This window comes from Hyla sarda, chromosome 1, assembly GCF_029499605.1.
Source record: "Hyla sarda isolate aHylSar1 chromosome 1, aHylSar1.hap1, whole genome shotgun sequence".
In the NCBI taxonomy this organism is placed as follows: domain Eukaryota; kingdom Metazoa; phylum Chordata; class Amphibia; order Anura; family Hylidae; genus Hyla; species Hyla sarda.
The window spans coordinates 615,082,921-615,108,277 of NC_079189.1; the positions used below are offsets into that span (position 1 = coordinate 615,082,921).

A 25,357-nucleotide genomic window follows, 5' to 3' on the forward strand; every position below is an offset into this window, starting at 1 on the left:
CTGGAACGGGGAGTGGAGCCACGAGGCTCCATTGCAGGAGCTTCTTCCCCAGGAATCTGCCACAATCCTGGAAGGCTTGTTGGAAATCTCTGCTTGGTTCTGCTCTGGTGGAAGTCTCAGGAGACACACCCACACACACCCTGCTGGGAGCTGTAATCACTGTCTATGTAGAGGACAGGAGCTTCTTCAGGGTTCTGTACAGTACACAGTGTCCCAAAAATAAAAAAAAATAAAAATCTTCAGTCAAATCTATGTAAAAAATGTAAAAGCTGTCAGAAGTAGGATTCGACCCACGCCTCCAGAGGAGACTGCGACCTGAATGCATCGCTTTAGACCGCTCGGCCATCCTGATATTCCCTTGTACCACATCTCCACCCATGCCACAAAAAAAACAAAAAACATGCAAGCTGTTAAACCATTGTGGGAGAAATTTTTACACATGAAAAACCAGTCCTCTCATTGGGGACTGTGCTCTACACAACCAACTACGCACTAGGTGTATTAGCCGAAATAGCTCAGTTGGGAGTGTGTTAGACTGAAGATCTAAAGGTCCATGGTTTTGGCAGTCTCCTTTTAACTCAAAATAAACTAAAGTGAGTTAAGTTGTTGATGCGTTTAGAGTTTTGGCAGCTTAGGTAATATAACTCAAAGGTTCAGTTGTTGCATTGTAGTAAATAAAATTTTACAAATCCCGTTGGCATTCAATGCCAGTACTTACAATAGTTTCATCATACAATGATCTTTTCCAGACCATTGTATCTTGAAACCAGATTCAACATACAATGTACAGACAGTCCAGATCTGTGAAACAAGTCAATGGCTGGATGAACCAACCAATCAGAATGGACATTCACTGGTAAAACCCCTGTATTACTGAAGTGCACTGACTGGCTGTGTTAGCGCCTCCTTAAAGTACAGGGAGGTATTACATGTGTTGTACTCTTTACCTGTATTACTGAAGTGTATACACTGACTGGTGTCTGGTAGCGCCCTCTACAGTACAGGGAGGTATTACATGTTCTGTACTCTTTACCTGTATTACTGAAGTGTATATACTGACTGGTGTCTGGTAGCACCCCCTACAGTACAAGGGGGTATTACATGTTCTGTTCTCTTTACCTGTATTACTGAAGTGTATGTACTGACTGGTGTCTGGTAGCGCCCCCCTACAGTACAGGGAGGTATTACATGTTCTGTACTCTTTACCTGTATTACTGAAGTGTATGTACTGACTGGTGTCTGGTAGCACCCCTTACAATTCAAGGGGGTATTACATGTTCTGTTCTCTTTACCTGTATTACTGAAGTGTATGTACTGACTGGTGTCTGGTAGCGCCCCCTACAGTACAGGGAGGTATTACATGTTCTGTACTCTTTACCTGTATTACTGAAGTGTATGTACTGACTGGTGTCTGGTAGCACCCCTTACAATTCAAGGGGGTATTACATGTTCTGTTCTCTTTACCTGTATTACTGAAGTGTATGTACTGACTGGTGTCTGGTAGCGCCCCCTACAGTACAGGGAGGTATTACATGTTCTGTACTCTTTACCTGTATTACTGAAGTGTATGTACTGACTGGTGTCTGGTAGCACCCCTTACAATTCAAGGGGGTATTACATGTTCTGTACTCTTTACCTGTATTACTGAAGTATATGTACTGACTGGTGTCTGGTAGCACCCCCTACAATTCAAGGGGGTATTACATGTTCTGTTCTCTTTACCTGTATTACTGAAGTGTATGCACTGACTGGCTGTGTTAGCGCCTCCTTAAAGTACAGGGAGGTATTACATGTTCTGTACTCTTTACCTGTATTACTGAAGTGTATATACTGACTGGTGTCTGGTAGCGCCCCCTACAGTACAGGGAGGTATTACATGTTCTGTACTCTTTACCTATATTACTGAAGTGTATGTACTGACTAGTGTCTGGTAGCGCCCCCTACAGTACAGGGAGGTATTACATGTTCTGTACTCTTTACCTGTACCAGGGTTAGTTGCTCCTTAGGATACCAGGTGAGGGCGGATCCATGTTACTTTTTTAGGACACTGTTTGTACTGTACAGGACCCTGGATTCCAGCTCCCAGCAGATCTCTATTACTTTTATATGGAAGGACTTGCTTTAAATGTATAAGTTATCTACTTATTTTTGTTCAATCCTCACTTTTTCCTATTTTTTGGATGACATTTTGGAGCTTCAGAACCAATTACCAGGTTTCCATAGAGTTATGGTCTCAACATACAATGGTTTTCAACAAACAATGGTCATCCTGGAACAAACATCCAGGGACCACTGTACAGTGTGTGTTTTAAATTCTGAAATTTTTAGTTTTTTTAGTATCTATATAAAAAGCTTCTGTCAGAAGTAGGATTCAAACCCACGCCTCCAGAGGAGTCTGCAACCTTAACGCAGCGCCTAAGATCGCTCGGGCATTCTGACTAGAGATGAGTGAATTTCTGAAAAATTTGATTCGGCCGATTTGCCAAATTTTCCCCAAAAATTTTATTTGGAATTCAAAAACGGCTTTTCTGGCCTACAGAGAGGCTCAACAGGGGTGTAGAACACTTTTCCTTGTACTAACACGCATAGGGAGTGTGCTGTGTTTGTGAAATAATACTGTTATTCAGTATGACATGCAGATTACAGGCATTAGAATCACTGCCGCAGAGCGTCTGGATGTGGCAGACTTTTAATGTAATTTTAATTTAATTAAAATTTTTTAATTTTTTGATTACCCATTCTGGTGAGCATCGAGCTGGCGGTCCTCCGCCAGGCGAGATACCACCTGTTCCAGCCCCTGCCTCTCAGCTCCCCCCTGACTGTGAAAGTGCGAATGTTTCATTTAATCAGTTACGGTTCATTGTTATCGCTCCAAGCTGTTTCATTGGATTCTTATGATAATTCCACAGGTTATATGACATCGACGACCATAGGGCCTCAGTCTTGAAAAGATTACATAGATTTTTTTAAATTTAAGATTTATATTAAATTCCAAGGTTTAATGTCCTGGTGTTTACTTTGAACTAATACTGTATGACCACAAAACTCAATCTAACAAGGAGTCACATGGCAGCACTATGACAGAGCCTAGGGGGGGGGGGGGGGGGCAGCAGCAGCATGAGGAGACCATAATCTGGCAGAATGACACAGCCTAAAATTGGCGACAGCAAGAGGAGACCATATAGTGGCTAAATGACACAACCTGGAGTTGGCGGCATCATGAGGAGACAATAGGGTTTCACAATTCCTAAGATTAAAAGATGAATTTATAAATTTAAAATGAAGATTTATGGTAGCTAGTGCTACCATAAAATTTTTTAGGTAATGTCTCAGGCCCAGCAGCATGAGTAAACCATATAGTGGCTGAATGACACAGCCTGGACTTGGCGGCAGCATGAGTAGAACAAATAGTGGCTGAATGACACAGCCTGTAGGTTGTGGAAGCATGAGGACACCATATAGTGGCTGAATGGCACAGCCTGGAGTTGGCGGCAGCATAAGTAGAACATATAGTAGCTGAATGAAACAGCCTGGAGTTTGCGGCAACATGAGGAAACCATATAGTGGCTGAATGACACAGCCTGGAAGTGACAGAAGCATGAGGAGACCATATAGTGGCTGAATGACAGCCTGGAGCTGGCGGAAGCATGAGGAGACTATATAGTGGCTCAATGATAGCGCAGAGGTGGCGGAAGCATGAGGAAAACATATAGTGGCTGAATGGCACAGCCTGGATTTGGCAGCAGCATGAGAACATATAGTAGCTGAATGACACAGCCTGGAGGTGGTGGAAGCATGAGGAGACCATATTGTGGCTGAATAGCACGGCATGGAGGTGGCGGTAGCATGAGTAGAACATATAGTGGCTGAATGAGACAGCGCGGAGTTTGCGGCCACATGAGGAAACCATATAGTGGCTGAATTACAAAGTGCAGTGGTGGCAGCAGCATGAGGAGAACATATAGTGGCTGAATGGCACAGCCTGGAGTTGGTAGCAGCATGAGAACATATAGTGGCTGAAACAGCATGGCATTTGCGGCAGCAAGAGGAGACCATATAGTGTCTGAATGACACAGCCTGGAGGTGGCGGCAGCATGAGGATACCATATAGTGGCTGAATGGCACAGCCTGGAGTTGGCGGCAGCATGAGGAGAACATATAGTGGCTGAATGACACAGCCTGGAGTTTGTGGCAGAGAGGAGACCATATAGTGGCTGAATGACACAGTGTGGAGGTGGCGGTAGTATGGGGAGACCATATAGTGGCTGAATGGCACAGCATAGAAGTGGCGGAACCATGAGGAGACCATATAGTGGCTGAATGACAGCTTGGAATTTGTGGCAGCATGAGTAGAACATATAGTGGCTGAATGACACAGCTGGGAGGTGGTGGCAGCATGAGGAGACCATATAGTGGCTGAATGACACAGCTGGGAGGTGGCGGCAGCATGAGGAGACCATATAGTGGGTGAATGACACAGCCTGGAGTTTGTGGCAGCATGAGGAGACCATATAGTGGCTGAATGACACAGCATGGAGGTGGCGGCAGCATGAGGACACGATGTAGTGGCTGAATGGCACAGCCTGGAGTTGGCGGCAGCAAGAGAAGACCATATAGTGGCTGAATGGCACAGCCTGGAGATGGCGGCAGCATGAGAACATATAGTGGCTGAATGACATAGCGTGGAGGTGGCGGTAGTATGGGGAGACCATATAGTGGCTGAATGACACAGCCTGGAGGTGGCAGAAGCATAAGGGGACCATTTAGTAGCTGAATGACACAGCCTGGAGGTGGCGAAAGCATTAGGAGACCATATAGTAGAAGAATGGCACATCCTGGAGTTGGCAGCAACATGAGAACATATAGTGGCTGAATAAAACAGCCTTGAGTTAGCGGCAGCAAGAGGAGACCATATAGTAGCTGATTGACACAGCCTGGAGGTGGCAGAAGCATACGGAGACCAGATAGTGGCTGAATGACAAAGTGTGGAGGTGGTGGCAGCATGAGAACATATAGTGGCTGAATGACACAGCCTGAAGGTGTCGGAAGCATGAGGAGATCATATAGTGGCTGAATGACACAGCCTGAAGGTGGCGGTAGCATGAGGAGAACATATAGTGGCTGAATGACACAGCCTGGAGGTGGCGGCAGCATGAGGTGAACATTTAGTGGATGAATGACACAGCCTGGAGGTGGCAGCAGCATGAGGAGAACATTTAGTGGATGAATGACAGAGCCTGGAGTTTACGGCAGCATGAGGAAACCATATAGTGGCTGAATGTCAGCCTGGAGGTGGCTGAAGCAAAAGGAGACCATATAGTGGCTGAATGACACAGCCTGGAGTTTGCGGCAGCATGAGGAGACCATATAGTGGCTGAATGACATAAGCGGAAGTGGCGGCAGCATGAGGAGAACATTTAGTGGATGAATGACACAGCCTGGAGGTGGCGGCAGCATGAGGAGAACATTTAGTGGATGAATGACACAGCCTGCAGGTGGCGGCAGCATGAGGAAAACATTTAGTGGATGAATGACACAGCCTGGAGTTGGCGGCAGCATGAAGAGAACATATAGTGGCTAAATGAGACAGCACGGAGGTGGCAGCAGCAGCATCAGGAGTCCAGAAAGTGACCTGGTAAAAGACTGGTGCGGTGGGTGGCAATACCAGTACCCAGTGATGAAGGTGGGTGAAAAAAGGTCTGATGCGGAGGAATGTTTGTAAGTGGGGAGCAGTGCCTTAAATCTGTTTGGCACTATCCATATTTGTGATGTGTTGGTGTGGCACCATGGTCAGGCATTGGTGGTTGGAAATCCTGGCTGATTCATCTTCACAAAGGTCAGTCTCTCCACATTTTTCGTGGACAGACGAGTTCTCCTTGGGGTGTCTATGGCCGCCGCCGCACTAAACACCCGCTCTGATGGCACACTACTGGCCAGGCAGTACAGGTTTTCCAGGGCAAACTCTGCTAGTTGCGGCACAAATCAAATTTGGCTGCCCAAAAGTCCAGCGGATCTTCAAGCTATGTTGGCATGGCCATGTCAAGGTATGCTGCCACCTGCTGGTTCAGGTCCTGCTACACGTCTACCTGCTGCTGATGAGTTGCTTCACTATGCGGGTGTAGAAAGCTACTCATCAGCGACTGTAGACTCAGGCTGCTGCTGATGGAGCTGGTACTGCTCCTGCCACCCCTCCCCTCCCCAGCAGCCATGGCAGTGGAAGGTGAGCGCAGAGGGCCCCCCCGAGTCAGGCCTGCGAGTGGATGGACCATGTGGCCGATATGCATCGGCCAACTGACTAAGTAGGATGTCTCTGTTGTGGGTCACTTTGTCCTTCCTCTCAGTGGGTGTAAAAAAGGCCCCCATTTTGTGGCGGCAGCGAGAGTCCAATAAGGTGGCGCCAGAAGTCATCCCGCTGCCGAATGGTGACAATTCGGTGGTCACTACGCAAGCAAGTGAGCATGCATCGTGCCATTTGTGCAAGTGACTTGGATGGACTCTCTGCCTCCATATACACTGCATACTGCCACGGTGTGTCTGGGTCCTGTCTCACCTTCCTCATAACCCTCTAGCGCCTCTGGCTGCTCCTCCTCTCCTGTCAGAAAACCCGCCCATTTTGCAAAACCTAAACTGTGCTCCACTGTGCCCCTCCCCCTCCTCCAGTTCAGCCCCCACAGGGCTCATGTGGCCGTGAGATGTAGGCGCCAGGTCTCCAGTGCCCTGACACATGTTGTAGGAAATAAAGCAGTGGAATAATATCTTTCATCCCGTAATCCTGGCGACTGACTAATAATGTGGCTTCCTCAAAGGGCCTGAACAAACGGCAGGAGTCACTGGTTCACATTGAAGTTACACAGGGGAGTCCCCCAATCCGCTTGGACCAGCAAGAAATCAGTGATGGCTTTTCTCTGTTCGTATAGTCGGTCCAACATATGGAGGGGGATATTCCAACGTGTAGCAACGTCACAAATCACACTATGTTGGGGGAAACCGTTCTGACGCTGAAGCTCATGGAGGGTGTGCTTTGTGGTGTACGAGTGGCTGGAGTGCATGCACAGTTTCCTTCCCGTTGTTAGGATGTCTTGTAGATTGGAAGGGGGGGGGGGGGGGGCGGCACTTCAGGAACCGCTTGACAACCAGATTGAACACGTGTACCATGCAGGGTGCATGGCTCAGCCTTCCTTGTCACAGCGCAGACATATACAGCTCTACTGTGTACACATACAGCTCAGCTACATGTACATTACACATATACAGCTCTACTGTGTACACATACAGCTCAGCTACATGCACATTACACATACAGCTCTACTGTGTACACATACAGCTCAGCTACATGTACATTACACATATACAGCTCTACTGTGTACACATACAGCTCAGCTACATGTACATTACACATATACAGCTCTACTGTGTACACATACAGCTCAGCTACATGTACATTACACATATACAGCTCTACTGTGTACACATACAGCTCAGCTACATGTACATTACACATATACAGCTCTACTGTGTACACATACAGCTCAGCTACATGTACATTACACATATACAGCTCTACTGTGTACACATACAGCTCAGCTACATGCACATTACACACAGCTCTGCTGTGTACACATACAGCTCAGCTACATGTACATTACACACAGCTCTGCTGCAGACATATATAACACACACATACACAGCTCTGCACCACGCACATCACACACACACAGCTCTGCTGCATACACATAACTTCAGCTCATCCAGCAGCGATCACAACCAGCACAGCAGAGTCCTGCATACACTGAGCAGATGAGCCTAGAGCAGCAGCCCTTGATCATGTGACTCCTCCTCCTCCATGTGACTGATCACATGACGGTGACATCATCGCAGGTCCTGTAAGCACACGGCTCCTGTACAGTCTGCAGGTGGAGGTATATACGGTTGTGGTGACATCAGGAGCGCTGGGGGAGGGGACATTACTATTAACCCCTTCAGGTCCACAAGGAAGAAGATCACAAGATCCAGAACTTTCTGTGTATTTGTCTCTTTCTTTCTCTGTTGTTGTTTCTATTAGCAGCTGCCATTTCTCATCGTCTCCTCTTCTTCCCTTCAGGTTTCTCCAATCCAGGATCCTCTGCTGATATCTTCTATATAAAAGAATTCTCCTGAATGACCCATCAACCATGGAGAGAGACAGGAACAAGATGGCCGACAGGATCATAAACCTCACCCTACAGATACTCTTCCGGCTTACTGGAGAGGTGAGGGATTCTGGGAGTGATGTCACATGACCTCATTCTTATCTATGTAATAACAGATGGATATGACTGGAGAGGTGAGGGATTCTGGGAGTGATGTCACATGACCTCATTCTTATCTGTAATAACAGATGGATATGACTGGAGAGGTGAGGGATTCTGGGAGTGATGTCACATGACCTCATTCTTATCTATGTAATAACAGATGGATATGACTGGAGAGGTGAGGGATTCTGGGAGTGATGTCACATGACCTCATTCTTATCTATGTAATAACAGATGGATATGACTGGAGAGGTGAGGGATTCTGGGAGTGATGTCACATGACCTCATTCTTATTTATGTAATAACAGATGGATATGACTGGAGAGGTGAGGGATTCTGGGAGTGATGTCACATGACCTCATTCTTATCTATGTAATAACAGATGTATATGACTGGAGAGGTGAGGGATTCTGGGAGTGATGTCACATGACCTCATTCTTATCTATGTAATAACAGATGGATATGACTGGAGAGGTGAGGGATTCTGGGAGTGATGTCACATGACCTCATTCTTATCTATGTAATAACAGATGGATATGACTGGAGAGGTGAGGGATTCTGGGAGTGATGTCACATGACCTCATTCTTATCTGTAATAACAGATGGATATGACTGGAGAGGTGAGGGATTCTGGGAGTGATGTCACATGACCTCATTCTTATCTATGTAATAACAGATGGATATGACTGGAGAGGTGAGGGATTCTGGGAGTGATGTCACATGACCTCATTCTTATCTATGTAATAACAGATGGATATGACTGGATAGGTGAGGGATTCTGGAAGTGATGTCACATGACCTCATTCTTATCTATGTAATAACAGATGGATATGACTGGAGAGGTGAGGGATTCTGGGAGTGATGTCACATGACCTCATTCTTATCTATAATAACAGATGGATATGACTGGAGAGGTGAGGGATTCTGGGAGTGATGTCACATGACTTCATTCTTATCTATGTAATAACAGATGGATATGACTGGAGAGGTGAGGGATTCTGGGAGTGATGTCACATGACCTCATTCTTATCTATGTAATAACAGATGGATATGACTGGAGAGGTGAGGAATTCTGGGAGTGATGTCACATGACCTCATTCTTATCTATGTAATTACAGGTAGATTTGACAGGAGAGGTGAGGGATTCTGGGAGTGATGTCACATGACCTCATTCTTATCTATGTAATAACAGATGGATATGACTGGAGAGGTGAGGGATTCTGGGAGTGATGTCACATGACCTCATTCTTATCTATGTAATAACAGATGGATATGACTGGAGAGGCGAGGGATTCTGGGAGTGATGTCACATGACCTCATTCTTATCTATGTAATAACAGATGGATATGACTGGAGAGGTGAGGGATTCTGGGAGTGATGTCACATGACCTCATTCTTATCTATATAATAACAGATGGATATTATTGGAGAGGTGAGGGATTCTGGGAATGATGTCACATGACCTCATTCTTATCTATGTAATAACAGATGGATATGACTGGAGAGGTGAGGGATTCTGGGAGTGATGTCACATGACCTCATTCTTATCTATGTAATAACAGATGGATATGACTGGAGAGGTGAGGGATTCTGGGAATGTATGTAGTGATATTAATGTGTCTCTCCATACACAGGATTACTCAGTAGTGAAGAAGTCCTCTAGTGGGCGCTGTCGGGCCCCTGTGTGTGAAGGATGGGGAAGAACCCTGAGCCCAATCCCGGGGCCCCCACCTCACTCCCTGATACATGAGGAAATGGATGAACAAAAGATCCGAGAACTCATCAACAAGATGATGGAGCTGCTGACTGGAGAGGTGACACTGCTGGGACATTATACAGTAATGGAGGGGTCTGGTGCTGACTGGAGAGGTGACCCTGCTGGGACATTATACAGTAATGGAGGGGTCTGGTGATGACTGGAGAGGTGACACTGCTGGGACATTATACAGTAATGGAGGGGTCTGGTGATGACTGGAGAGGTGACACTGCTGGGACATTATACAGTAATGGAGGGGTCTGGTGATGACTGGAGAGGTGACACTGCTGGGACATTATACAGTAATGGAGGGGTCTGGTGATGACTGGAGAGGTGACACTGCTGGGACATTATACAGTAATGGAGGGGTCTGGTGATGACTGGAGAGGTGACACTGCTGGGACATTATACAGTAATGGAGGGGTCTGGTGATGACTGGAGAGGTGACACTGCTAGGACATTATCCAGTAATGGAGGGGTCTGGTGATGACTGGAGAGGTGACCCTGCTGGGACATTATATAGTAATGGAGGGGTCTGGTGCTGACTGGAGAGGTGACCCTGCTGGGACATTATACAGTAATGGAGGGGTCTGGTGATGACTGGAGAGGTGACACTGCTGGGACATTATACAGTAATGGAGGGGTCTGGTGATGACTGGAGAGGTGACACTGCTGGGACATTATACAGTAATGGAGGGGTCTGGTGATGACTGGAGAGGTGACACTGCTGGGACATTATCCAGTAATGGAGGGGTCTGGTGATGACTGGAGAGGTGACACTGCTGGGACATTATACAGTAATGGAGGGGTCTGGTGATGACTGGAGAGGTGACACTGCTGGGACATTATACAGTAATGGAGGGGTCTGGTGATGACTGGAGAGGTGACCCTGCTGGGACATTATACAGTAATGGAGGGGTCTGGTGATGATTAGAGAGGTGACACTGCTGGGACATTATACAGTAGTGGAGGGGTCTGGTGATGACTGGAGAGGTGACACTGCTGGGACATTATACAGTAATGGAGGGGTCTGGTGATGACTGGAGAGGTGACACTGCTGGGACATTATACAGTAATGGAGGGGTCTGGTGATGACTGGAGAGGTGACACTGCTGGGACATTATACAGTAATGGAGGGGTCTGGTGATGACTGGAGAGGTGACACTGCTGGGACATTATACAGTAATGGAGGGGTCTGGTGATGACTGGAGAGGTGACACTGCTGGGACATTATACAGTAATGGAGGGGTCTGGTGATGATTAGAGAGGTGACACTGCTGGGACATTATACAGTAGTGGAGTGGTCTGGTGATGACTGGAGAGGTGACACTGCTGGGACATTATACAGTAATGGAGGGGTCTGGTGATGACTGGAGAGGTGACACTGCTGGGACATTATACAGTAATGGAGGGGTCTGGTGATGACTGGAGAGGTGACACTGCTGGGACATTATACAGTAATGGAGGGGTCTGGTGATGATTAGAGAGGTGACACTGCTGGGACATTATACAGTAGTGGAGTGGTCTGGTGATGACTGGAGAGGTGACACTGCTGGGACATTATACAGTAATGGAGGGGTCTGGTGATGACTGGAGAGGTGACACTGCTGGGAATGCTGGGACATTATACAGTAATGGAGGGGTCTGGTGATGACTGGAGAGGTGACACTGCTGGGACATTATACAGTAATGGAGGGGTCTGGTGATGACTGGAGAGGTGACACTGCTGGGACATTATACAGTAATGGAGGGGTCTGGTGATGACTGGAGAGGTGACACTGCTGGGACATTATACAGTAATGGAGGGGTCTGGTGATGACTGGAGAGGTGACACTGCTGGGACATTATACAGTATTGGAGGGGTCTGGTGATGACTGGAGAGTTGACACTGCTGGGACATTATACAGTAATGGAGGGGTCCGGTGATGACTGGAGAGGTGACACTGCTGGGACATTATACAGTAATGGAGGGGTCTGGTGCTGACTGGAGAGGTGACCCTGCTGGGACATTATACAGTAATGGAGGGGTCTGGTGATGACTGGAGAGGTGACACTGCTGGGACATTATACAGTAATGGAGGGGTCTGGTGATGACTGGAGAGGTGACACTGCTGGGACATTATACAGTAATGGAGGGGTCTGGTGATGACTGGAGAGGTGACACTGCTGGGACATTATACAGTAATGGAGGGGTCTGGTGATGATTGGAGAGGTGACACTGCTGGGACATTATACAGTAATGGAGGGGTCTGGTGATGACTGGAGAGGTGACACTGCTGGGACATTATACAGTAATGGAGGAGTCTGGTGATGATTGGAGAGGTGACTCTGCTGGGAGATTATACAGTAATGGAGGGGTCTGGTGATGACTGGAGAGGTGACACTGCTGGGACATTATACAGTAATGGAGGGGTCTGGTGATGACTGGAGAGGTGACACTGCTGGGACATTATACAGTAATGGAGGGGTCTGGTGATGACTGGAGAGGTGACACTGCTGGGACATTATACAGTAATGGAGGGATCTGGTGATGACTGGGGAGGTGACACTGCTGGGACATTATACAGTAATGGAGGGGTCTGGTGATGACTGGAGAGGTGACACTGCTGGACATTATACAGTAATGGAGGGGTCTGGTGATGACTGGAGAGGTGACACTGCTGGGACATTATACAGTAATGGAGGGGTCTGGTGATGACTGGAGAGGTGACACTGCTGGGAATGCTGGGACATTATACAGTAATGGAGGGGTCTGGTGATGACTGGAGAGGTGACACTGCTGGGACATTATACAGTAATGGAGGGGTGTGGTGATGACTGGAGAGGTGACACTGCTGGGACATTATACAGTAATGGAGGGGTCTGGTGATGACTGGAGAGGTGACACTGCTGGGAATGCTGGGACATTATACAGTAATGGAGGGGTCTGGTGATGACTGGAGAGGTGACACTGCTGGGACATTATACAGTAATGGAGGGGTCTGGTGATGACTGGAGAGGTGACACTGCTGGGAATGCTGGGACATTATACAGTAACACCACTGGAGGGGTCGGGGTGATGACTGTATCATTATGTGTCAGGTTCCTATAAGGTGTCAGGACGTGGCGGTCTATTTCTCCATGGAGGAGTGGGAGTATGTAGAAGGACACAAGGATCAGTACAAGGATCAGGTCATGATGGAGGATCAGCAGCCCCTCACATCACCAGGTAATAGACATGACTATATACACACGTCCTCTCATTATTTGTATGTAAAGAATGAATTCAGTCTCTGTATGTGTTCCCTACAGTCAGATCCAGTAAGAGAACAGCACCAGAGAGGTGTCCCCGTCCTCTTCTTCCACAGGATGATCAGGTAGATGGAGATATTCCCTATGATCTGTAGAAGGGCTGTGAAGCTCTTGTGGTCAGTCCCCTCACCCTCCATGACTCCTCATCTCCTGCTCATCTATAACATCCCACGTGACTTCTCCTACTGTCTGATGACTTTTACAATATTTCTTCCATATCTTATGAATCAGGGAGAAGATCTGAACAATATTAATGCTCCAGAGACAGATGTGAGCGGTGATGAGCAGTATAAGGAGGACATTCCTACAGAGAAAGATCTGATCTATATTAATACTACAGACCTAAAGGAAGAAGAGACAGATGTGATCGGTGGTGAGCAGTATAAGGAGGACATTCCTACAGGGAAAGACCTGATCTATATTAATGCTACAGACATAAAGGAAGAAGAAGAGACAGATGTGAGCGATGAGGAGCAGTATAAGGAGGACATTCCTACAGGGAAAGATCGGATCTATATTAATACTACAGACTTAGGGGAAGAAGAAGAGACAGATGTGAGCGGTGGTGAGCAGTATAAGGAGGACATTCTTACAGGGAAAGATCTCATCTATATTAATACTACAGACCTAAAGGAAGAAGAGACAGATGTGAGCAGTGATGAGCAGTATAAGCAGGACATTCTTACAGGTAACTACCTAGTTGAGTAGTAACGACTAAATGCAGAGAAGAGTCATGGACGGGTGCACAAAGTACCAGGGGGTGATTGGACCACTGGACACCAGGGATGCAGAACAAAAACTGTTTAAATTCTGTGGTTATTAGTGATTGCGGCATTTAAACAGTTAAATGACTGGCATTAAGGGGGTTGTGCGCTGCCCTGCCTTTCGGAGCTCCGGTCGCAGCGTCCGGAAGTTCATTACTCCGAACGCTGTGTGCAGGCTTCCGTGTTTGCGGCCGCCCCCTCGTGATGTCACACCCTGCCCCTAAACCAAAGTCTATGGGAAGGGGGCGTGACAGCGGTCGCGACCCCTTCCCATAGACTTTCGATTAGGGGGTGGGCGTGACCTCACGAGGGGGCAGCTGCGAACACAGAAGCCTGCACACAGCGTTCGGAGTAATGAACTTCCGGACGCTGCGAGCGGAGCTCCGAAAGGCAGGGCAGCGCACAACCCCTTTAAAGTAGTCTTCCATGTCGGTCAGCTGCAGATAGCTGACTCGTGCCCATACTTTCTCACCCAACCCATGATGTAAATGTATGTCGTGGGTCATGAAAGAGTTAAAGGAGAACCCTACGGTAGAATTTTAAGAAGAATTGTCATTTATTAGAGAAAGGTGAATCCTCAGGTGTTCAACGTTAAAATACCCTTTAAAGGGGGTTCTCCAGGAATAAAAAACAGAGATAATTTCTTTCAAAAACAGCTCCACGTCTGTCTCCATTCACTTCAATGGAACGGAGCTGCAGAACAACACCCAACCTGGAGACAGACGGGGAGAGTGTTTTTGAAAGAAAGCTCTCTGTGTTTCTGTTCCGGGATAACCTCTTTAACCCCTTATAATGCAAAAACAGAAATTTCTGCCTCCCACTGATAATTTTCCTTTAAACACGAGAACTATGTCCTGTAATGTAGACTAAATCCCAGCATTACATCACTTTTCAAAAACTGGAGCGCTACGTGTAAACTTTTGTTCTATTTGGTGTAATGTAGTGTGATTGGTCACCCTCTGAAACATGTCCAATATAGGTATATAATACATATATAACAATATAAACAAACAATATAAAATAATACGTCCAATATAACAATATAAACATATAATACATCCAATATAACAATATAAACATATAATACATCCAATATAATAATATAAACATATAATACGTCCAATATAACAATATAAACATATAATACGTCCAATATAACAATATAAACTTATAATACATCCAATATAACAATATAAACATATAATACGTCCAATATAACAATATAAACATATAATACATCCAATATAACAATATAAATATATAATACGTCCAATATAACAATATAAACATATAATACGTCCAATATAACAATATAAACATATAATACGTCCAATATAACAATATAAACATATAATACGTCCAATATAACAATATAAACATATAATACATCCAATATAACAATATAAACATATAATACATCCAATATAACAATATAAACATATAATACATCCAATATAACAATATATACATATAATACATCCAATATAACAATATAATACGTCCAATATAACAATATAATACGTCCAATATAACAATATAAACGTATAATACGTCCAATATAACAATATAAACATATAATACGTCCAATATAACAATATATACATATAATACATCCAATATAACAATATATACATATAATACATCCAATATAACAATATATACATATAATACGTCCAATATAACAATATAAACATATAATACGTCCAATATAACAATATAAACATATAATACATCCCATATAACAATATAAACATATAATACATCCAATATAACAATATAAACATATAATACATCCAATATAACAATATAAACATATAATACGTCCAATATAACAATATATACATATAATACATCCAATATAACAATATATACATATAATACGTCCAATATAACAATATAAACATATAATACGTCCAATATAACAATATAAACATATAATACATCCAATATAATAATATAAACATATAATACATCCAATATAACAATATAAACATATAATACATCCAATATAACAATATAAACATATAATACGTCCAATATAACAATATAAACATATAGTACATCCAATATAACAATATAAACATATAATACATCCAATATAACAATATAAACATATAATACATCCAATATAACAATATGAGCATATAATACGTCCAATATAACAATATAAGCATATAATACGTCCAATATATCAAAATAATCATATAATACATCCAATATAACAATATAAACATATAATACGTCCAATATAACAATATAAGCATATAATACATCCAATATAACAATATAAACATATAGTACATCCAATATAAGCATATAATACATCCAATATAACAATATAAACATATAATACATCCAATATAACAATATGAGCATATAATACGTCCAATATAACAATATAAGCATATAATACATCCAATATAATAATATAAACATATAATACATCCAATATAACAATATAAACATATAATACATCCAATATAACAATATAAACATATAATACGTCCAATATAAACATATAATACATCTAATATAACAGTATAAATATATAATACGTCCAATATAACAATATAAATATATAATACGTCCGATATAACAATATAAACATATAATACGTCCAATATAACAATATAAACATATAATACATCCAATATAAGCATATAATACATCCAATATAACAATATAAACATATAATACATCCAATATAACAATATAAACATATAATACGTCCAATATAACAATATAAACATATAATACGTCCAATATAACAATATAATCATATAATACATCCAATATAACAATATATACATATAATACATCCAATATAACAATATAAACATATAATACGTCCAATATAACAATATAAACATATAATACATCCAATATAACAATATAAACATATAATACATCCAATATAACAATATAAACATATAATACGTCCAATATAACAATATATACATATAATACATCCAATATAACAATATATACATATAATACATCCAATATAACAATATATACATATAATACATCCAATATAACAATATAAACATATAATACGTCCAATATAACAATATAAACATATAATACATCCAATATAACATATAATACGTCCAATATAACAATATAAACATATAATACATCCAATATAACAATATAAACATATAATACATCCAATATAACAATATAAACATATAATACATCCAATATAACAATATAATCATATAATACATCCAATATAACAATATAAACATATAATACATCCAATATAACAATATAAACATATAATACATCCAATATAACAATATATACATATAATACATCCAATATAACAATATATACATATAATACATCCAATATAACAATATATACATATAATACGTCCAATATAACAATATAAATATATAATAAGTCCAATAAAATATATTTAATTAAATTGTTATATTGGACGTATTATAAATAGGCTGCTCCAACTCCTGTAAACATCGTTCTAAGTGCACAGCGCTGAAAAGGTCAATCAAGAGTCTACTAAATAATCTGGAGCAGTGATCTACCTATAGACACATCCACAGAATCTACCTATAGACACATCCACAGAATCTACCTATAGATACATCCACAGAATCTACCTATAGATACATCCACATAATCTACCTATAGATACATCCACATAATCTACCTATAGACACATCCACAGAATCTACCTATAGATACATCCACAGAATCTACCTATAGATACAGCAACAGAATCTACCTATAAATACATCCGCAGAATCTACCTATATATATATCCACAGAATCTACCTATAGATACATCCACAGAATCTACCTATATATATATCCACATAATCTACCTATAGATACATCCACAGAATCTACCTATAGATACATCCACAGAATCTACCTATATATATATCCACAGAATCTACCTATAGATACATCCACAGAATCTACCTATAGATACATCTACAGAATCTACCTATAGATACATCCACAGAATCTACCTATATATATATCCACATAATCTACCTATAGATACATCCACAGAATCTACCTATAGATACATCAACAGAATCTACCTATATATACCTCCACAGAATCTACCTATATATATATATCCACAGAATCTACCTATAGATACATCCACAGAATCTACCTATATATATATCCACAGAATCTACCTATAGATACATCCACAGAATCTACCTATAGATACATCCACAGAATCTACCTATAAATATATCCACAGAATCTACCTATAGATACATCAACAGAATCTACCTATATATACCTCCACAGAATCTACCTATATATATATATCCACAGAATCTACCTATAGATACATCCACAGAATCTACCTATATATACCTCCACAGAATCTACCTATATATATCCGCAGAATCTACCTATAGATACATCAACAGAATCTACCTATATATATCCGCAGAATCTACCTATAGATACATCCACAGAATCTACCTATATATACCTCCACAGAATCTACCTATAGATACATCCACAGAATCTACCTATATATACCTCCACAGAATCTACCTATAGATACATCAACAGAATCTACCTATATATATCCGCAGAATCTACCTATAGATACATCCGCAGAATCTACCTATATATATATATCCACAGAATCTACCTATAGATACATCCACATAATCTACCTATAGATACATCCACAGAATCTACCTATAGATACATCAACAGAATCTACCTATATATACCTCCACAGAATCTACCTATATATATATATCCACAGAATCTACCTATAGATACATCCACAGAATCTACCTATAGATACATCCACAGAATCTACCTATAGATACATCCACAGAATCTACCTATAGATACATCCACAGAATCTACCTATATATATATCCACAGAATCTACCTATAGATACATCCACAGAATATACCTATATATACCTCCACAGAATCTACCTATAGATACATCCACAGAATATACCTATATATACCTCCACAGAATCTACCTATAGATACATCAACAGAATCTACCTATATATATCCGCAGAATCTACCTATAGATACATCCGCAGAATCTACCTATATATATATCCACAGAATCTACCTATAGATACATCCACAGAATCTACCTATAGATACATCCACAGAATCTACCTATAGATACATCCACAGAATCTACCTATAGATACATCCACAGAATCTACCTATAGATACATCTACAGAATCTACCTATAGATACATCCACAGAATCTACCTATAGATACATCCGCAGAATCTACCTATAGATACATCCGCAGAATCTACCTATAGATACAGCCACATAATCTACCTATATATACCTCCACAGAATCTACCTATAGATACATCCGCAGAATCTACCTATATATATATCCACAGAATCTACCTATTTATCCACACAATCTATCTATATATACCTCCACAGAATCTACCTATATATATATCCGCAGAATCTACCTATAGATATATCAACAGAATCTACCTATAAATACATCCACAGAATCTACCTATAGATACATCCACAGAATCTACCTATAGATACATCCACAGAATCTACCTATATATACCTCCACAGAATCTACCTATAGATACATCCACAGAATCTACCTATATATATATCCACAGAATCTACCTATAGATACATCCACAGAATATACCTATAGATACATCCGCAGAATCTACCTATATATATATATCCACAGAATCTACCTATAGATACATCCACAGAATCTACCTATAGATACATCAACAGAATCTACCTATATATATCCGCAGAATCTACCTATAGATACATCCGCAGAATCTACCTATATATATATCCACAGAATCTACCTATAGATACATCCACAGAATCTACCTATAGATACATCCACAGAATCTACCTATAGATACATCTACAGAATCTACCTATAGATACATCCACAGAATCTACCTATAGATACATCTACAGAATCTACCTATAGATACATCTACAGAATCTACCTATAGATACATCCGCAGAATCTACCTATAGATACATCCGCAGAATCTACCTATAGATACAGCCACATAATCTACCTATAGATACATCCACAGAATCTACCTATAGATACATCCACAGAATCTACCTATAGATACATCCACAGAATCTACCTATAGATACATCCACAGAATCTACCTATAGATACAGCAACAGAATCTACCTATAGACACATCCACAGAATCTACCTATAGATACAGCAACAGAATCTACCTATAGATACAGCAACAGCATCTACCTATAGATACATCCGCAGAATCTACCTATAGACACATCCGCAGAATCTACCTATAGACACATCCGCAGAATCTACCTATAGATACATCCACAGAATCTACCTATAGACACATCCACAGAATCTACCTATAGATACAGCAACAGAATCTACCTATAGATACAGCAACAGCATCTACCTATAGATACATCCGCAGAATCTACCTATAGACACATCCGCAGAATCTACCTATAGACACATCCGCAGAATCTACCTATAGATACATCCACAGAATCTACCTATATATATATCCACAGAATCTACCTATAGACACATCCACAGAATCTACCTATAGACACATCCACAGAATCTACCTATAGATACATCCACAGAATCTACCTATTTATCCACAGAATCTACCTATAGACACATCCACAGAATCTACCTATAGACACATCCACAGAATCTACCTATAGATACATCCACAGAATCTACCTATTTATCCACACAATCTATCTATATATACCTCCACAGAATCTACCTATATATATATCCGCAGAATCTACCTATAGATATATCAACAGAATCTACCTATAAATACATCCACAGAATCTACCTATAGATACATCCACAGAATCTACCTATAGATACATCCACAGAATCTACCTATAGATACATCCACAGAATCTACCTATAGATACATCTACAGAATCTACCTATAGATACATCCACAGAATCTACCTATAGATACATCCGCAGAATCTACCTATAGATACATCCGCAGAATCTACCTATAGATACATCCGCAGAATCTACCTATAGATACATCCACAGAATCTACCTATAGATACATCCACAGAATCTACCTATAGATACATCCACAGAATCTACCTATAGATATATCCACAGAATCTACCTATAGACACATCCACAGAATCTACCTATATATATCCGCAGAATCTACCTATATATACATCCACAGAATCTACCTATAGATACAGCAACAGAATCTACCTATAGATACAGCAACAGCATCTACCTATAGATACATCAGCAGAATCTACCTATAGATACAGCAACAGAATCTACCTATAGATACATCCGCAGAATCTACCTATAGACACATCCACAGAATCTACCTATAGATACATCCACAGAATCTACCTATAGATACATCCGCAGAATCTACCTATATATATATCCGCAGAATCTACCTATATACACATCTACCTATAGATACATCAAGTGCCAACAATAGCCGATACCGATCAGAGCGGAGCAGCGATAGGATATTCATGTAGCTGCGCAGGTTCCAAACAAAGATCCATGTGTTTCGATGCGACTTCCTCAGGGGGATGTAAATAAAAAGATTTCTTATATACTAGATGCGTAAATACCTGCTGGGTAGGAAAACGACACATAGAGCAGTAAAGGTGATAACGCTGCTTTCCGTGTGTGCAGGCAAACCACATCGTCACATGACCGTATCGGGCAGCAGTCTCTAACACTGCGCATGCGTAAATCGTATTCCACACTATTGGGCGCAGGGCGAATACTGACCGTACATATGACATGAACTTCCTAAAGTGTCTGACATGAAGAAGCCGTATGCTGTATACAGGGGCAGGGGCGTATACATGGGAACAGTCAGGGCCCTCGGTGTTGTGGAGACAGACCAGGGGAGGAGACAATACACAGACACAACAGACCGGAGTGATGGGGAGAATGTTCCACCATATTCTGGGACGATAAATACAGGAAAGATTTTATGGTTATGACTCATATAAGAAATGTTTTCTTCTCTGCAGATTCTTGTACCAGGAGATCAGAGGAGAATCTTATATCTTCAGATTATAAAGCAGATGATGATATCACACAAGATACATATGAAGAACATTCCATTATCCCAGATACACCCTCAGCCCTTCACAGCCAAGATCTGTCATCTCATCCTTATATACAGGTCCTGTCTTCTCATCCATCACAGTTTCTTAATCGAAATAAGGAGAAGCCATTTCCATGTTCAGAATGTGGGAAATGTTTTACTCAGGAATCAAATCTTGTTCAACATCAAAAAATTCACCTGGGGGAGAAGGTATTTACATGTTCAGAATGTGGGATATGTTTTACTCAGGAATCAAATCTTGTTCAACATCAGAGAATTCACTCAGAAGAGACATTATCACAATGCCCAGAAAGTGGGAAATGTTTTACCCAGAATGCATATCTACTCCAACATCAAAGGGCTCACACAAAGGAGAAACCATTTTCATGCTCAGAATGTGGAAAATGTTTTTTAATGAAACCAGATCTTATTAAACATCAAAAAACTCACACAAGGGAAAAAACATTTTCATGTTCACAATGTGGGAAATGTTTTAATTTGAAAGCATATCTTCTTAAACATCAGAGACTTCACACAGGGGAGAAACCACATTCATGTTCAGAATGTGGACATTGTTTTACCCAGAGGTCAAGTCTTGTTCAGCATCAGAGAATTCACACAGGGGAGAAGCTGTTTTCATGTTCAGAATGTGGAAAATGTTTTACTAAGAAATCAAATCTTGTTCAGCATAAGAGAATTCACACAGGAGAGAAGCCATTTTCATGTTCAGAATGTGGAAAATGTTTTACCCAGAAATCAGATCTTGTTAAACATCGAAGAACTCACACAGGGGAGAAGCCATATTCTTGTTTAGAATGTGGAAAATGTTTTACGCAAACGTCAATTCTTGTTAAACATCAAAGAACTCACACAGGAGATAAGCCATTTTCATGTTAAGGATGTGGAAAATGTTTCACTCAGAAAGAAAAACTTATTAGTCATCAAAAAGTTTAAGTTTGTGTTAATATAAGTATCATAATAAAATAATGTTATGTTTATGTGTGATCTGTTCTATTATCTATTAATGATAAAATCCTTTTACTGGGGGCGGCCATGTCTAATGGTATTTGTGTACTGGGTCACTGCACGACACATCGAGGAACCAAATTTGCCCCAGATGGAGGGGAGAAGGGTACAACAATGGTACCAACAACAGTTGTGTCCAGTAGGCACTTACACCCTCATGTATCCCTCCACCATAAAACTTAAAGGGGTATTCTGCTGCTCAGCGTCTGGAACAAACTGATCCAAACGCTGGAGTCGGGAGCTCGTGGCGTTATGGCCCCGCCTCCTCATGATGTCACAACCCGATCCCTCAATGGAAGTCTATGGGAGGGGGCGTGACAGCCGTCACGCTGCCCATCACTGCCCGCACACTCCTCACATCACTGCCCGCACACTCCTCACATCACTGCCCGCACGCTCCCCACATCACTGCCCGCACACTCCTCACATCACTGCCCGCACACTCCTCACATCACTGCCCGCACACTCCTCACATCACTGCCCGCACGCTCCTCCCATCACTGCCCGCACGCTCCTCACATCACTGCCCGCACGCTCCTCACATCACTGCCCGCACACTCCTCACATCACTGCCCGCACGCTCCTCCCATCACTGCCCGCACACTCCTCCCATCACTGCCCGCACACTCCTCACATCACTGCCCGCACACTCCTCCCATCACTGCCCGCACGCTCCTCCCATCACTGCCCGCACACTCCTCACATCACTGCCCGCACACTCCTCACATCACTGCCCGCACACTCCTCCCATCACTGCCCGCACACTCCTCACATCACTGCCCGCACACTCCTCACATCACTGCCCGCACACTCCTCACATCACTGCCCGCACACTCCTCCCATCACTGCCCGCACACTCCTCCCATCACTGCCCGCACACTCCTCCCATCACTGCCCGCACACTCCTCCCATCACTGCCCGCACACTCCTCACATCACTGCCCGCACACTCCTCCCATCACTGCCCGCACACTCCCCACATCACTGCCCGCACACTCCTCACATCACTGCCCGCACACTCCTCACATCACTGCCCGCACACTCCTCACATCACTGCCCGCACACTCCTCACATCACTGCCCGCACACTCCTCACATCACTGCCCGCACACTCCTCCCATCACTGCCCGCACACTCCTCACATCACTGCCCGCACACTCCTCACATCACTGCCCGCACGCTCCTCCCATCACTGCCCGCACACTCCTCCCATCACTGCCCGCACACTCCTCCCATCACTGCCCGCACACTCCTCACATCACTCCCCGCACGCTCCTCCCATCACTGCCCGCACACTCCCCACATCACTGCCCGCACACTCCTCACATCACTGCCCGCACACTCCTCACATCACTGCCCGCACACTCCTCACATCACTGCCCGCACACTCCTCACATCACTGCCCGCACACTCCTCACATCACTGCCCGCACACTCCTCACATCACTGCCGCACACTCCTCACATCACTGCCCGCACACTCCTCCCATCACTGCCCGCACACTCCTCACATCACTCCCCGCACGCTCCTCACATCACTGCCCGCACGCTCCTCACATCACTGCCCGCACGCTCCTCACATCACTGCCCGCACACTCCTCACATCACTGCCCGCACACTCCTCACATCACTGCCCGCACACTCCTCACATCACTGCCCGCACACTCCTCACATCACTGCCGCACACTCCTCACATCACTGCCCGCACACTTCTCCCATCACTGCCCGCACACTCCTCACATCACTGCCGCACACTCCTCACATCACTGCCCGCACACTCCACACATCACTGCCCGCACACTCCTCACATCACTGCCCGCACGCTCCTCACATCACTGCCCGCACACTCCTCCCATCACTGCCCGCACACTCCTCCCATCACTGCCCGCACGCTCCTCACATCACTGCCCGTACACTCCTCCCATCACTGCCCGCACACTCCTCCCATCACTGCCCGCACACTCCTCCCATCACTGCCCGCACGCACCTCCCATCACTGCCCGCACACTCCTCCCATCACTGCCCGCACGCACCTCCCATCACTGCCCGCACACTCCTCCCATCACTGCCCGCACACTCCTCACATCACTGCCCGCACAC

General features: G+C 43.1%; 2 protein-coding genes across 2 annotated transcripts in view; one reads left to right on the plus strand and one right to left on the minus strand.

Annotated features, from left to right (window-relative positions):
- The window catches only part of LOC130309128 (oocyte zinc finger protein XlCOF8.4-like), an 82,614-nt gene extending 59,425 nt beyond the window's left edge, over positions 1 to 23,189 (plus strand). The window contains 5 exon segments of the mRNA XM_056552294.1: positions 9,938 to 10,105; positions 13,129 to 13,255; positions 13,339 to 13,403; positions 13,570 to 14,026; positions 22,159 to 23,189. Coding sequence (XP_056408269.1) covers positions 9,938 to 10,105; positions 13,129 to 13,255; positions 13,339 to 13,403; positions 13,570 to 14,026; positions 22,159 to 23,189 — 1,848 coding nt within the window.
- LOC130298104 (oocyte zinc finger protein XlCOF7.1-like) overlaps positions 1 to 25,357 on the minus strand; it is a 236,160-nt gene that overhangs the window by 169,646 nt on the left and 41,157 nt on the right. The gene's annotated exons all lie outside the window — the stretch shown is intronic.